At 43.1% G+C, this 15,369-nt stretch overlaps 1 protein-coding gene across 5 annotated transcripts in view; it reads left to right on the forward strand.

The window, feature by feature from the left end:
* The first annotated feature begins 208 nt into the window (after positions 1 to 208).
* The window catches only part of LOC107141706 (cytochrome P450 2J2), a 39,878-nt gene continuing 24,717 nt past the window's right edge, over positions 209 to 15,369 (forward strand). For 4 of the 5 annotated variants that reach the window (XR_007351972.1, XM_015484925.2, XM_048815272.1 and 1 more), the window contains exon 1: positions 209 to 506. Coding sequence is in view for 3 of the 5 variants with exons in the window: in XM_015484925.2 (XP_015340411.1) it covers positions 300 to 506 (207 nt within the window). In the remaining 2 variants the exon portion in view is untranslated. The remainder of the gene's footprint in view (positions 507 to 15,369) is intronic. The other variant, XM_048815275.1, reaches the window with a different exon arrangement.

The following is a 15,369-nucleotide window of genomic DNA, read 5'->3' on the forward strand; positions in this document are numbered from 1 at the left end:
TGCAGCCCAAGAATCTCAGCTCCAGGCATTTTCACTGCCAAGAACTGGGCTGGGTAAAAGGCAGAGGGAGTCAGGGGGCGTGGCTTGACTTGGCGGAGCACTGGAGAAGAGCCGGAAGGAGGGGCCCTGGGAAGGAGGGGCCTGGCGGAAGGCAGGGCGGAAGGCTGGGCGGAGGCGGGGCGGAGGCGGGCGGAGGGCGGGGCGCGGGGCGGGGCGTAGGAGCAAGGGGCTACACTGACAGCAGGAGACAACTAGAGCAGAATATTTGCATTCTAGAAGAGCCAGCAGCTTTCTGAGCCATGCTCGCGGAGGTGGTCTCTCTGGCGACCGCCTTCTGGGCAAGGCTCCAGGCCCGGACTTTGCTGGTGGGTGCTGTCGTCTTTCTGTTGTTTGTTGTCTTCAAAAGGCGGCGCCCAAAGAACTACCCACCAGGGCCCTGGCCTCTACCCGTGTTTGGCAACTTATTTGAAGTTAACATGGAGAATTCGCACTTGGATGTTCAAAAGGTAGGAAGGGGCGAAGGTGCCCGACTGCGTCCATATGCTAACCCTGACTTGCAGGACAAGGGACTTTCTGGGGACCTGGGGCAAGAGGATGGGTGGCTGGGCAGCTAGTGCTGCTAACCTGCTAAATCCCACTTTGAGCTTTGTTTACCTTACCAGACATGTGGCATCATTCTACCTACCTGCCCTTTCTAGCGGTGCAGGAGAATTAACTGTTTACTTTTTAAATGTGCTACCTAGGTTACCTTTCTTCTTAACTCATTTGTTTTCTTCTTAAACATTATTGAAATTCTTTTTTTCTTGTAATGTCCTTCTTTATCCCTGGTAATTTTCTTTGACCTAACTTTATTTTATATAATATAGCCATATCAGCTGTCTTTTGATTATTATGTGAGTAGTATTTGCTTATTTACTGTCTTACTTTTAACCCACTTTATAATCATATTTGAAATGAATTCTTGTAGACAACATATACTTGGTTGATTTTTTAAAAAATTATGCCTATCTCTATCCTTAAATAGGTCAAGGTAGGACATTTCTATTTAATGTATTCATTGCTGTGTTAGTGTTTAAGTCTACCATTTATTTATTTTTTTCCAGGGTTGTTTGTTTGTTGCTCTGTTTTTCATTCTTGTTTCCCCTTTCGTGTCTTTCTGTGAGCTACTTGGAACTTCTCTTATAAGTCAATTTTTATTCATCTGTAGTGTTTTGAAGCATATTTCTTTTTAAATGTGGTTGCTCTAAATATTATGAGCTACATTAGTAGCTTAACGGAATCCACCAGTGCAAGAATTTTCCACTTCAAGTGAAAGACAGACATAACAATTTAGGACCCTTGAACTTCACACTATATAATTGTCTTAAACATTATATCTACATGCACTGAGAACCACAATATTATAATTTTGCTTTTAAATGTCAGATGCAATTTTAAAAAAGCAAGAACAGTCTATTGTACTTATCCATTTATTTATACAATTTGTTGCTTTTTCTTCGTTTCTCTGGTTCCAAGTTTATAATTTCCTTTACGATGTGAAGAACTTTCCTTAGCTATTCTTTCAGAGCTGGGTTGCTGGCAAATAATTCTCTTAACTTTCTTTCATCTCAAAATATGTTTATTTCACCTTCCTTTCTGAAGTCTATTTTCACTGGACCTAGAATTCTAGGTTGGGAGTTTCTTGGAAGAACAGGTTTTCTTGGAAAATAGAGGCAGAAGGGCGGTACCCCAGGAATAAGAAAACTTCTGCCTTTCTTCAGAGGAAGAAGTCAAAGGTCTTCCCACATCTGTACCATAGGGAAGAATAATTCCTTATCACTGTAGGAGAAGGTGGAGATTAGAACTATGTCCTTTAGAGAATCTTTACTGGAGTTCAGGGGTGAAATCACAATTCTGCAGAGATAGGACATAAGGAGAGGGTGAAAGATGAGGTTGTACCATGCTTTCCACTGCAGCTACACCCTTCAGGGGCAAGGAAGGCCACATCTTCATGATGTTTGCCTCCAGGACAGAGAATTAGGAGACTCAAATGTTTCTGTCCTGTTGGGCTCCTCTTTTCCTAGTCTTTTGGCTAAAGGTAGTAGGATTATCTTGGAGTTTTGTCTGTGATAATTGTTCTAGATTAAGAAGTTTGATCTATGTCCTTCTTTTTCTATTAGGATAGATGGGACTAGAGAAGTTAAATGATTATCCTAATGTCACAGAACTGGCTAGTGATGAGATATAATTGCACCTACTCATAAGAAGGATTGCAAGTTTGAGGCCAACCTGGGCAATTTCAGTGAGATTCTGTCTCAAAATAAAATATAAAAAGGGATGGAGATGTGGCACAGTGGTAGAGTTCCTCTGGGATTAATTCTCAGTACCACAAAATCAACCGAAAACTCTAGCTAGTTGATGAAACTGAGACTAGGATCTTATTCCCAGTCCAATGATTTTTTAAATCACAATTTAGTTTTTATTTTATTTAGGTTTGCATTTTTATATTTCTGATGTAAAGCAAATAAAATTAAATGGCATAATTTAGTAATAATACTATTAAATTTATCTTCATGAAATTGGGAAACAATAAGTATTAAGGTCTTTTTTCCACATTTTTATTGATAGATTATATAGTTGTGCATATAATAGAACCTGATAGGTCTTGTGTCAGAATTTTTATGTTCCTCTTCGTTTAACCTTCATGATAGGTTTAAATTTTAGGTACCATCTGGTGGCATTTCCATTTACCACTGAGAAAACTGAGAACAAATGTAATGTGATTTTCCCAGGTTATTCAGAGGATAATGGCAAAGCAAGGTCTTGAATCCAAGAATATTTGACTTAAAACTTATTGTCTCCTATGCTACTTGATTCTGCATGATGTTAGTAGAGAATAATTGACTTTTCATGACATAGTTATAAGCTATTTATTTGTACATGTATTTCTTCAACAAACATTTATTAAGTACTTACCATGCCAGGCACAGCCCAAGACAGTGTCTGATGAAGAGAGTTTTACAAACTCCTGTAACCCAAATGGATACTAGGAAATGGGATCACTGTGGATGGGAAATCCTGAAGACAACCTTTTGTGGAATGTTGGAATTAATTGGATTGAATTTTAAAGGAATTTCTGGAGGTGAATGGATTAAAATGATAGGATATTTTAAATGGGGATGTGGCATGAACTAAAACACAGTGAGGAGACCATGAAGAAACTGGCCTGTTTGTGTGGCATGTGGGGAACTTTGCTTTCCCTCCCCCTCACACTTTGTAAATTTTCACCATCACTGCTAGATGGCTTATTATAGGAACCTGTATTTAAATGAAAGAAAGTCTTATTGGGCTAAGTGGAAGAACTGTACATAAGATGGGTCAATTTATTAGTTAGCAGGCACAGCAAGCTGCTTATAACAAAGAGACCCAAAATACAATGGCTTCAACAGGATTGAAATTTCTTTCTCTCTTACAAAAGAGTTCAGATATAGGCAGGAAGTCCAGGATAGAGAGGCTGTTCTGTACCACAATATCATCCAAAATCTCCAGTTCCTTCTATGCTGTTGCTCTGGTCCTTCACCAACACTATCATGTGTGGGTTCTGGCTCATGAGAAGGGGAAATGGAGGTGGTGAGCAAGCAGTTTTCATTTAAGGCTTTCACCCAGAAGATGCACACATAACCCCTACTCACATCCCACTGGTTACACCTAGAGAGGCTTAGAGATATAATTATGATGCCAGCTAAAACCTAGGCAGCTCCATCACTGAGAGGAACAGAAAGAAAATATCTTTATCCCTTCAATGAAGGATGAGGCCTACAGAGGGCACTGTAAAGAGCCCAACATTTATTTCCACTAGCTATGTGCTAAATCTTTGTGCCTCTTTTTTTCTGAAAACTAGGTATACTATGTGGGATTATTATAAGTATAAAATAAGTTTATGAATATCAAGTTATTGCCAGGATGCCTAGCATGTAGATGTGCTTATTTCTGTATTTCTATATTTGTTATTCTTCCCTTTTCTGAAATAGCTCATAGAAAAGCTAGTTTTGGTTACAGGCTGGGCATCATTTATCTGTCCTGGTTGCTGGATGAGTCCCATCAGCCCCCTCTCTGGTCTCTGTCCCTCCATTCCTTAGATGCTGCCATTATCAGAGCCCTCTTCCTAAATTATACCCCCTGAAATATTAGTAGTAATAGTTTCATTATTAATTTTATTATTATGGTTACTTATCACAATAATCCTAAAGATAGGAACTAGTAATATTCCCTATTTTATAGAATTAGAAACCAAAACACAGAAAAGTTAAATAATTTATCCCCAAATTACACATGAAATAAGAAGCAGACCTGGATTCAAACAGGTTGTGTGACTCCTAAGTCTAGACTCTTAGCGCACTTCACCTCTCCTACTCAGATATTTCCAGGCTCTGTTATCTGTTACCAAGTAAGATCCAAATATTTCACTCCTGTGTCTAAAGATTACCACATCAGCACTGTCACCCATCTTCCTTGGCACCTGAGAAGAAACTCTTTTCTCTGTGTGCTTCTATACTTTCCCACACCAAACAACTTAAGGATGGAATAGTAACAATAAGAACTTATCTGTAGACTCCGTTAGATTGTGAGCTTCTTGAAGTTAAGGACTTATTGAATCCCCCAGTGCTGGGCCTAGACCTTCAGCATAGGTCATGCTCTTCAATGAACCTTTCACTCCAGTCAGACAGAGTGAGTCCTTTTTTCCCAGACACCCACATTTTCTCCCTTTGCATTTGTATGTGCAGTGCCCACAACGGAAAGTGTCTCTGTCTTCATAATGAATGCCCTTTTGCTGATATCCTTGCCTTCATTTAAGATCTGGCTCAAATACAATTTTCAATATCTGGCTCAAGTATTCTCTGATATCTGTGGTGGAAATTCATCTCTTCCTGCAATACCTCACACCCCTTTCTGCCAGCATTACAGCATATTTCATGTGCTATGCATTGCACTTTTTTTCTGTACAGTCGCTCTTTCTCAAGAGGTGACCTGTGAGACCATTATGCTTAGCAAGAGTATATACAGTCATGCACAACTGTATTTAGTTGTACAAGGTTTTACTGGAGAGCAGATCCATGACATATACTAGATTTTCAAAGATTCCATACTCAAAAAGATAAGAACCACTGTTATAAAACTTCATTTCTTTTTCTTTATGGGATAAAAAATGCTTTTTTGATAAAAGCAACAGATACACATTGAGAGAATATTGTGTGTGTGTTTGTGTGTTCATACATTACTTAGTGTAATGATATCCATCTCATTCCTCCATCTTTTTTATACCCCTTTCCCCCTTCCTCCCTCTCCCTCCCCTTTTCTCTATATAGAGTTTGTCTAATCTTCCCATACTCCCCCTCCCAACCCCACTATGAATCAGCCTCCTTATATCAGAGAAAACATTCGGCATTTGGTTTTTGGGGATTGGCTAACTTCACTTAGCATTATATTCTCCAACTCCATCCATTTACCTGGAAATGTCATGATTTTGTTCTATTGTATTGCTGAGTAATATTCCATTGTGTATATATCCCACATTTTCTTTATCCACTCATCTACTGAAGGGCATCTAGGTTGGTTCCACAGTTTAGCTATTGTGAATTGTGCTGCAATAAACATTGATATGGCCGTGTCCCTGTAGTATGCGGTTTTTAAGTCCTTTGAGTATAGACCAAGGAGTGGGATAGCTGGGTCTAAGGTGGTTCCATTCCCAGTTTTCCAAGGAATCTCCATACTGCTTTCCATATTGGCTGCACCATTTTGCAGTCCCACCAGCAATATATGAGTGTGCCTTTTCCCCCACATCCTTGCCAAAATTTATTGTTATTTTTATTCTTAATAGCTGCCATTCTGACTGGAGTAAGAAGAAATCTTAAGAGTAGTTTTGATTTGCATTTCTCTAATTGCTAGAGATGGTTGTACATTTATATATATATATTTGTTGATTGATTGTATATTACCTTCTGAGAAGTGTCTGTTCAGGTCCTTGGCCCATTTATTGATTGGGTTATTTGTTTTTTTTGGTGTTTAGTTTTTTGAGTTCTTTATATACCCTAGAGATTAGTGCTCTATCTGATGTGCGTATGGTAAAAATTTGCTCCCAAGCTGTAGGCTCTCTATTCACCTCCCTAATTGTTTCTTTTGCTGAAAGGAAGCTTTTTAGTTTGAATCCATTCCATTTATTAATTCTTGATTTTAATTCTTGTGCTATAGGAGTCTTATTAAGGAAGTAGGGGCCTAATCCTATATGATGGATATTTGGGCCTACTTTTTCTTCTATTAGACATAGAGTCTCTGGTTTAATTCCTAGGTCCTTGACCACTTAGCAGGAGAGAGAATCTTACCTCTCCTTGTGCCCACCCTGCCACCTCTTCACATACACACACACATTCACATACACTCACACAGATACTCATCAATACCTCTATAGGACATTAGTATATATTTCTAGATTTGTCCATAATAACGATAAAATTATATTAGTGACTTCTTACTAGGGGTTCTATGTATCAATAGGAAAAAGGTTGAACACCCCATACAAAAATGTTTGAAAGACATAAACAGGTGATTGAAAAATACAACATGTAGATAGAAGGAAAAGTGTTAAATCTGAGAAAAAAAACAAAAGCAGCATGAATTTTTGGATGACACACACACACACACACACACGTGCACACGTATATGGCTCAGTGCTAGTGACAACTCAAAAATAAAATCTCTTACCTTCTGCTGCTTGAAGTGTGAATTGTTACCCTGGTCCTTTTCTTTCTTTTCGTCTCTTTTTGTGTCTTTGTTCTGCTGTCTCTTAAGTTTAAGAACTTAAATTAAGTTAGAATCTTTTGGTCATAGTAGTTCAATCTCTTGTCTCATTAACCTTTCACTTTAATTTTGTTTATTCTAAACATTCATTTAATTACACCTTGTTTTTTAAATGCTTAATCCTACAGTTGGAGTTTTTATTCCCACTGTTGAATTTCCCATCCCCATTTCTTTTTGTTTGCCTTTTATAACTTCTATGTCAATCCTTTTTCTTTTTTTATTTTCATTTCTCATCTTAAGCCTATTTTAGCCTTCTGGATTATCTCATAAATTTTAACCTCTTTTCTTCCTTTACTCTCTGTTTTAAAATTGTTTTTAAATGACTTGTTTAATGTTATCTATTGAAAAGTTTTCTCTGCCTTACGAAATCTCAGGTGCACTCTAGATCATTCAAACCATATATTGAATTGGCTGAGAGACCAGGTACATTTAGGAATTGCTGAACACTGCAATAATCACTTCTACAGCTCTAGGAGGTAATTTAACCTATCCATGTTTACAAAGTTGATACTTCCATGAAAGGTTTTGATCCAGTTCTGATGAACAAAAGTACACATGGGTAGAGAACTCGTAAAGATGGAATACTGTAGTTCATTTCAGTAAATAGTGTTGAAGGTCTGAATCCTTCCAAATAAAAGTTAGATTCTAGATTATATGCATTGCCAGTTAGGAGTCACTTAACTTGAGATTTTCAGCTAAACCAAAAAAAAAAAAAATCTTAATTGAAGTTCTAAATTAGCCAGTGAATTCTTGTAAGGGTTAAAAATGTTGTCCAGGCTTTCATCAAGAAGAAATAACAAATTTTACATGTGTGGACCATTACTACCATTTCTTAGAAGAAATGACTTGTAAGTTTTGGCTTTTCCCTTGCTAGCAAGATAGGATAGACTCCTAGAAATGAATGGAGATTAACCCAGGACTCTGGATCAAAAGAAAAATGGAAGAACTAAGCTCAGGCTTTGTCTTTAAGATGAATACAGGATGGTGGGATGAGACTGCATCCATTGAGTCTGCTCTGATGGAACCAATGTTAGGTCCAGGGCTCTAAGAGCATCATGGTGGAATGTTAAGTGTGTAGAGATGGAGATGGGGAGGGATGCCACAGATAATTGCAGGAATTGAGCCTTTCTGTCTGGTACAACTGCTACAGCTGGACCAGATCCAGGTAGACAAAAAACAGAGGGAGGGTCTACTTAGGGTTCATTCTTGAATAGAAAGTTTGAAAGGAATTTTGATTAATGATCATATGCTATTTTCCAACCCATATTTGCACAAACTTGCACATTGGGCATATTTATCCCAATCTAATATCTCTGTCCCTATCATCCCTTACACCATGTCTCTCACCCTCCCTTTCCTTCTCACTTTCACTTTCTTACTCCCACTAAACTTTAAGTTCCTAGAGCCATCCCAAATTCACATCTCTAGCCTCAAATCTTACAAAATGTTTGGCAAGTTCCGTCTACTACTAAATAGCTTTGTCACCGTGTTATATCACTTTAGCTACCACCATTTTTTTCTGTTACTAGATGAGGAAAGTCCTTACTACACAGAGTGACCATTAGATTAGTGAGATAAAGCATGAAAGATGCCCACCATGGCACCCAGGGAACACAGCTTTTTCTGACCACAAGCACCTTCCTCCTGCATTTTAGTGTGCTCCTGTCCTCACTGTCACCCTGAGGGTGCATCCACTTTCCTTTGCACACAGAACTCATTCATTTCATGGAGACTCTCTGGGTGGCTGTGTGCCTGGAACCAGAAAACAAAGTGCCTTTCATATCACTGCTCTCATTCTTCCTCACAGAACTTTAGGAGGGAGAATTAATTTTCTCTTTTATAAGGGGAAGCCGAGGCTCAAAAAAATGAAGGAACTTTCCTAAGAGCCCACAGTTGGTGAACCCTAGAGCCAAGATCCTTCCATAGCTCCAGAGCCGGAACAGTCTCTCCATATGTGGCCTGTATCCTGTAAAGCACTTCCTGTTATCTGGCACATGTTGAGGAAGAGGCTTTCTCCTCTGGTTACTAATATTTTGAGTTATCTTAGTAAAAGTGCCACAGGAGAGCTGGGATCTGAAACTCCAAACTTCGGTTCTTGTGTTCTGATGAAAGAAAATTTAAAGTCAGACACCAAAAGTCAGACAAGAGAACTTTATTAGAAGAGAAAGTGAGGTGAAAAAAAAAAAGTGAGGGATTAGCAAAAAGCATTCTCAAGGGAGAGAATTGGTCATCTCCAAGTAGAGAATGACAAAGTAAACAATGCTACCCCCAATTTCATTCCTATTTGATGTTTACCAGGAGAACTGAGGACCACCTTCTGTACTCTTTGCCAATTAGGTATTCCACTCTTCCTTCACGTCACGTGGAGGAGTTTTAGACCTTAGTTGGTCCTCTCCAGAACTGTCGTGGTGGCTATTCTATTTAGGGGGGCTTCATCTATAAGTCAGTCAATGTTGGGAGTTGCCCCGGCTCCAAAGACTAACTTCTCATCCCCCGAGAAGAGCTGTTTAATGGTGAGCCCTGCTGGCTCACATGATCCTCACCCACCAATCAGACTAGCCCTGCTGGCTCACATGATCCTTACCCACCAATCAGAAAGCACCCATGCCAACTCTCAAACCGTTCAACCATTAAACTGTCATACCACCCCCGGCTCTATAAATGTGCAGAGCTGTTCTTCAATAAACGGGCATTTTCTCTGAGGACGACACGCCTTGTTTGTTCTTTCATTGGTGCCCAAACCAGGGAGGAGGAATGCCTTGCTGCTCCAGGGCCCCCTCTCTCAAGGCTTGCCATCCTCGTCCACTGTTTCGAGCACTGCTACTACTCACACAACACTGGCTCTTCAGTAGGTGAGTTCCCCTATCAGGTATCCAACTTCAGATGGGCTATATGCAGGGACTTTGACCTTGATCATCTGGCAAACCTCTGACGCCCAATCTGGAGGAGAGAATGCACCCCACCATGACCTTCACAGTCATGTTAGACTCTCTGGAACCTGGTTCATGAGCAGGAGATCCTGAGGAGTGGAAGAACAGGCACCTCTCTCTCTCTCTCTCTCTCTCTCTCTCTCTCTCTCTTTCTCAATCACCCTTGTCCATCTCCTGACCTATGGGGGCCTCTTCTTCCCTCCCTACAGTCTCCCCCTTATTAAATTCTGCACACAAGATTGGCCTTACTATCAATTAGACAATCAAAGTTCTTGGCCCCCAGGAAGATCCCTAGATCCCGCAATTCTCAGAAATCTGTTTAACTTCTGTGAGCGCTCGAAAATGTGGAAGGAGATCCCCTATGTTGAGGCTTTTTCTCTTCTTCGCTCTCACTCTGACCTATCCGGCAGATGAACCCCCTCCTACCGACCTCCCCTGAGGGCTCTGTCCAGTCCCTCAGGTGCTCCCCCTGACTCAGCCAACACCTTTAGTTTCCCCCAAACTAGATCCCGCTCCCTAGTCCCACAAACCATGGCCACCTTAAGAGAAGTTGCTGGACCTGAGGGCATTATCCAGTACATGTCCCATTCTCTATGAATGACCTCACACAACAACAGCGAAGGTTGGGCTCATTCACCACCGAAGAGAGTTTCAATGGGTCCTCCAGGCTTATAGCCTCACTTATATGTTAATGGCTAATACTCTCCTTCTTGAGGAACATACCAGAGTCTGGGAACTTGCCAGAGCCTATGATGATGAAACTCACTGAGTTAATCCCAATCACGCTCTGGGGCCACTTGCTGCCCCAGATCAAACTCCCGACTGGGATTATACACAAACTGTCATATAGAGTAGGGACCGATTCTCTGCATATATTATTGCTGGGCTCAAAAAAGCGGCATGTAAAGCTGTCAATTTCCAAAAATTACAAGAGACCCCATTGGAATTTCTGGATCGGCTTATGAAAGCCCTTCAGCAGTAACCTAGATCCCAAAACCCCAGATGGCCATCATGTCCTTATGACATATTTCCTCTCGCATCCGGGCCAAATTAAAAAAGCTCGAGCAAGGCCCTGCCACCACCCAGACTGAGAAATTTCAGATGCTTGCCCAGGTCCTGCAGGGTGCTTCCTTGTGTTGCTGCCCATCACTGAAACCCCCCCTCCCCCCGGCACCTGCTTCAAGTGTGGCAAGGAGGGACATTGGGCCAGGGCATGCCCCGTACCACACACTCCGAGTACCCCATGCCCTAAATGTCAACAACAAGGTCATTAGGGCTCTGACTGTCCTAGATCCCATAGGAGGCCTATGGCCAGGGAACCCTCCAACCTTCTGGGCATGGCAATCAATTGACGGTGCTTTGGGTCCTTTTCCCTGGCTGAAACTATCAATAGACAGGAACCCAGGGTGCAGATTCAGGTGGATGGACACAAGGTTGATTTTCTTCTTGACACCGGGGCTACCTTCTCAGTCCTGACAGAATTCTGGGGGCAAACAGTGCCGTCCACCTCTCCTATTGTCGGGGTAGGAGGAAAGACCATCTATCCAAGAAAGACTCCCCTATTACTCTGTTCTGTAGACAACTTCCCATTCTCTCAGACATTCCTAGTTATGCCCCAATGTCCAGTTCCTTTGCTCGGCCGAGATATTCTCTCTAAATTCAATACAACAATCAACATCTGGGCCCCTGGCATCAGTCAGGCCCCAGAATTGGCCTGTTCATCTTTTCTGGCCCTTTTGGCAGAACACCATACTAAAAAGGATCACTACCCCTTACCTATGAACCTGGTTGACCCGATTGTATGGGATACCCACACCCCTCCACCGTTTCCTGCCCACTAGTAAAGATCCTAACACCTTCCCCAATCAGGCTCAACCTCCTGTCGACAAAAGCTCTTCTGGGCCTACAACCTATTATTCAGGACCTTCTTAGCAAGGGGTACCTCTGTCCTGCTTGTTCCCCTTACAATACTCCCATACTAGCGGTAAAAAATCCCAACGGGTCCTATCGCTTAGTTCAGGACCTACGACTCATCAACACCTCCTTTAGGCCCATACATCCTTTGGTTCCCAACCCATACACCCTGCTGTCTCAGATCCCCCACACTGCCACCCACTTCTTGGTCATAGATTTAAAGGATGCTTTCTTCTCCATTCCCCTTGCCCCCGAATCACAAGATCTTTTTGCCTTTACCTGGACAGATCCCACCACCAGACATTCTCCACAACTAACCTGGACTGTCCTTCCTCAGGGATTTCGAGATAGTCCACACCTCTTTGGACAAACCTTGACCTTTGACCTCCAATCTTTTCACCCTCAGTGTCCCTAACCTCCTCTTGCAATATGTTGATTATCCTTGGCAAATCTCTTTACTAACCTGCAGGAAGATAGCACCCCACCACAGCCTTTAAGGCTACAGTGGCCCTCAGGGACTCCTTCCTTGGGCAGATTCCTAAAGTCCTGGTCCTCTCACCTTTAAGACTCGGCCGTTAGAGAGACGTTTACCCTCTCCTTCCACTCTCTTGTCCTGCCTCTCCCCTCTTTCCGGCCCTGGGAGTATCCGGCCTCTCCAGGAGGGGTCCCAAAAAGCCTTGGCCAAGGTCTCCCATGGCTCCAGCTCCATCCAGGATGAAAGCTTCGACTGTCAGGATTCGGTGATGACCAATCTCTGCAGCTTGAACCTGCCACTTAGGCACTCCTGATTTTTTGGCTCTAGCAGGGACGCCCCTTTTGCCAATAAATCAGTTTCCTCCTTCTCTGCGTCCTCTTCCCTCCTCTTTACATGGGTAATGCATCCTCTCTGCCAGTCAGCTCTCCCCTAAAATGCCTCTTGGATCAAATATAGCACCCAGGCCTGGCCCACTTATCCCTTAGACAACCAAAGTAGATGGCCCCTTTTTGGGTCCCTGGATCCCTCCAAGGGATCTCTACAATTACTGTGAGCATTCAAAAAAAATGGGTAGAGATCACTTATGTCTGGGCTTTCTTCTTGCTCCAATCCAATCCTGATCTGTGCATCTCTTGCAAACCTCTACAAATTCTTCTAGCCCGTCCAAAGGGCGCTCAGCAGATGACACAGTTCTCCTACTTTCTTGGCCTTAAAGGGATATCAGGCCTCTTCACAAAAGGCCCAAATAGCATGTTAAGGGGTCACATATCTCTCAAGGGAAAAAGGCCATTACAGTAGACAGAAAACAGCTTATTGGGTCTATACCTACACCAAAGACCAAAGATGACATACTCTCCTTCTTGGGTTTGGCTGGGTACTTCAGGGCCTGGATTCTCCCTCCTTGCCAGGCCGCTATATAATCTGGCCAAGGTCCCCCAAGATGAACCCCTACCCTCAGTGGTAGGGAAGCCCTTTAAAAAGGCTTTCCTCCGGGCACCCGCCCTGCATCTCCCTGACCTCTCCCAACCCTTCACCCTCTATGAATATGAGAAACAGGGACAAAGTCTGGGCATTCTGGGTCAGGAATATGGCCCCACATTTGCACCAGTGGCCTACCTATCCAACCTCACCGTCAGGGCTGGCCCCCATGCCTCAGAGCCCTAGCAGCAGCCCATGACCTCCAGAAAGAAGCACACAAGCTTACCTTTGGCTCCCTGATAACCATCTTATCTCCTCACCATCTAAAGGATTTCCTCACTTACAAGGGGCTACAGTCACTTCCTCCTTCCAGGGTTCTATCCCTCCTTGTCTCTCCTTAAAAATCCCTCCATCTCTTTTCAGCCCTGCTCTCCATTAAACCCTGCCTCCCTCCTCCCATCTTCTCCCTCACAAGATCCCATCCACAGATGCCGGGAGGTACGATTTTACCCTGCCCTACCACCATTCTGAGGGACCCTGTCCTCTTCAGACTTCGTCTGGTTCTCAGATGGTGGCTCCTTTATACATGAAGGGGTTAAAGTGGCGGGGTATGCTGTCATTTCCATCTCATCCATCATAGAGGCAAAACCTTTCCCACCCAATACCACCAACCAACAAGCTGAACTCATAGCTGCCACAAGGGCATGTGAGCTAGCGGAGGGAAAAACCCTCTCCCTATATAATACATCTTCAATATCCTGATCTCCCATGAAGCCATTTGGAAAGAAAGGGGGTATTGACCACCAGAGGGATGGCAGTCATTAATTCCACATTTATTTCTGGTATACTACAAGCCTCCAGGCTGCCTTCCCAACTGGGAATAATCCATTGCAAGGCCCACCAAACTGACTCCTCCCTTACTACTATGGGGAATTCCAAGGCCAATCAAGCGTCTCCATCAGCCGCCCTCCAGAGCTTTACTCTTCGTTACCACCAGGGATCAGCCCAAAGATCACCAACAACTCTTCCAGTTTCTTCACTGTCTATTCCATTCTAGTCCACAGAGTCTCACTACTTTCCTTCACTCCTTTTTCACCCTTTCCCCCACGTGATAAAACCCTCCTACAACAGATCACTTCCACTTGTCAGATCTGCCAGAGAACCAATAAAACCTAAACTTTTCCCTTCTCATCAGGTCCACGGTCATATACTTTTTTGGGATGGGTTGAAGCTTTTCCCACTTCTAACAAACTGGCCTCTACGGTAATTGATCTATTGCTTACTCACCTAATCCCCCGTTTCAGGATGCCCACTTCTATCCAATCAGACAATGGCCCAGAATTCACCTCGAAGGTAACTCAGGGACTGACTCATGCGATATCACTCCCTTGGCATTTCCATTGCCCTTGCCACCCCCAGGCTTCTGTGGAGGTTGAAAGGACCAATCAGTCCCATAAAGAGACCCTCACCAAGCTCACCATGGAATTAAGCCTGGACTGGGTAAAGGTGCTCCCCTTGGCTTTATTGCACATTAGGACCTTGCCGAAGAAGCCTTCTAATCTCTCACCTTTCGAAGTCATGTATGGCTGTCCCCTTGTTCCTCCCGGATTGCCTACAGATGCCCTGCCCTTCCTCTTCCATCTACGCTCTGAACTCTGGCGCTATCAAGACTGGCTCCTTCCTGACCCCAGTCTCTTTCAAAACCCTACCTCCTTAACACCTGGTCAACTTGTTTACTATTGCCCACCTGGGTAAAAGCCCCCTCTAAAACCAAAATGGGAGGGTCCTGCTCAGGTGATTATGTGCACTCCCTTGGTGGCCAAACTCAAGCTGTCTAATAACCAACTTACCCCATGGATTCATATTTCCAGGCTTAAGCCTGGCACTCCTACCCCTTCATCAGGAGAGCCAAGATTATCACCTGTCATTAAGTACTCTTGTCAATGCCCCCCCTCATTTCTGGCCCCTCTTTGGTCCTCTCTTCACTCTATGTCTGGAGATTCAAAGCAAGTGACCCTAAGGGCCCCCTCCAGCCAGACCCCCTTCTCCTCCTTACAGACCCCCTACTTGCTTGGATCTGGCTGGTAGTGGGACCATTGTGTGTTGTCCTTCTAACAAACAACTTAGGTGTCTGGAGCATGATGACCCCTGAATAAGTGTGATCATAAGAGAGCACTTTATCAGTTGCCTTCTGGGCCTAAGGAGGAACATGTGTATTTTGTTTACCCTCCCAGTTTCGTAAGAATTTCAAATGTCAGTATTTAAGGTTGAGGTGTTTCACATAAAACCTGGAGAGAT

Source organism: Marmota marmota, unplaced genomic scaffold (genome assembly GCF_001458135.2).
Source record: "Marmota marmota marmota unplaced genomic scaffold, marMar, whole genome shotgun sequence".
NCBI classification, from domain to species: Eukaryota; Metazoa; Chordata; class Mammalia; order Rodentia; family Sciuridae; genus Marmota; species Marmota marmota.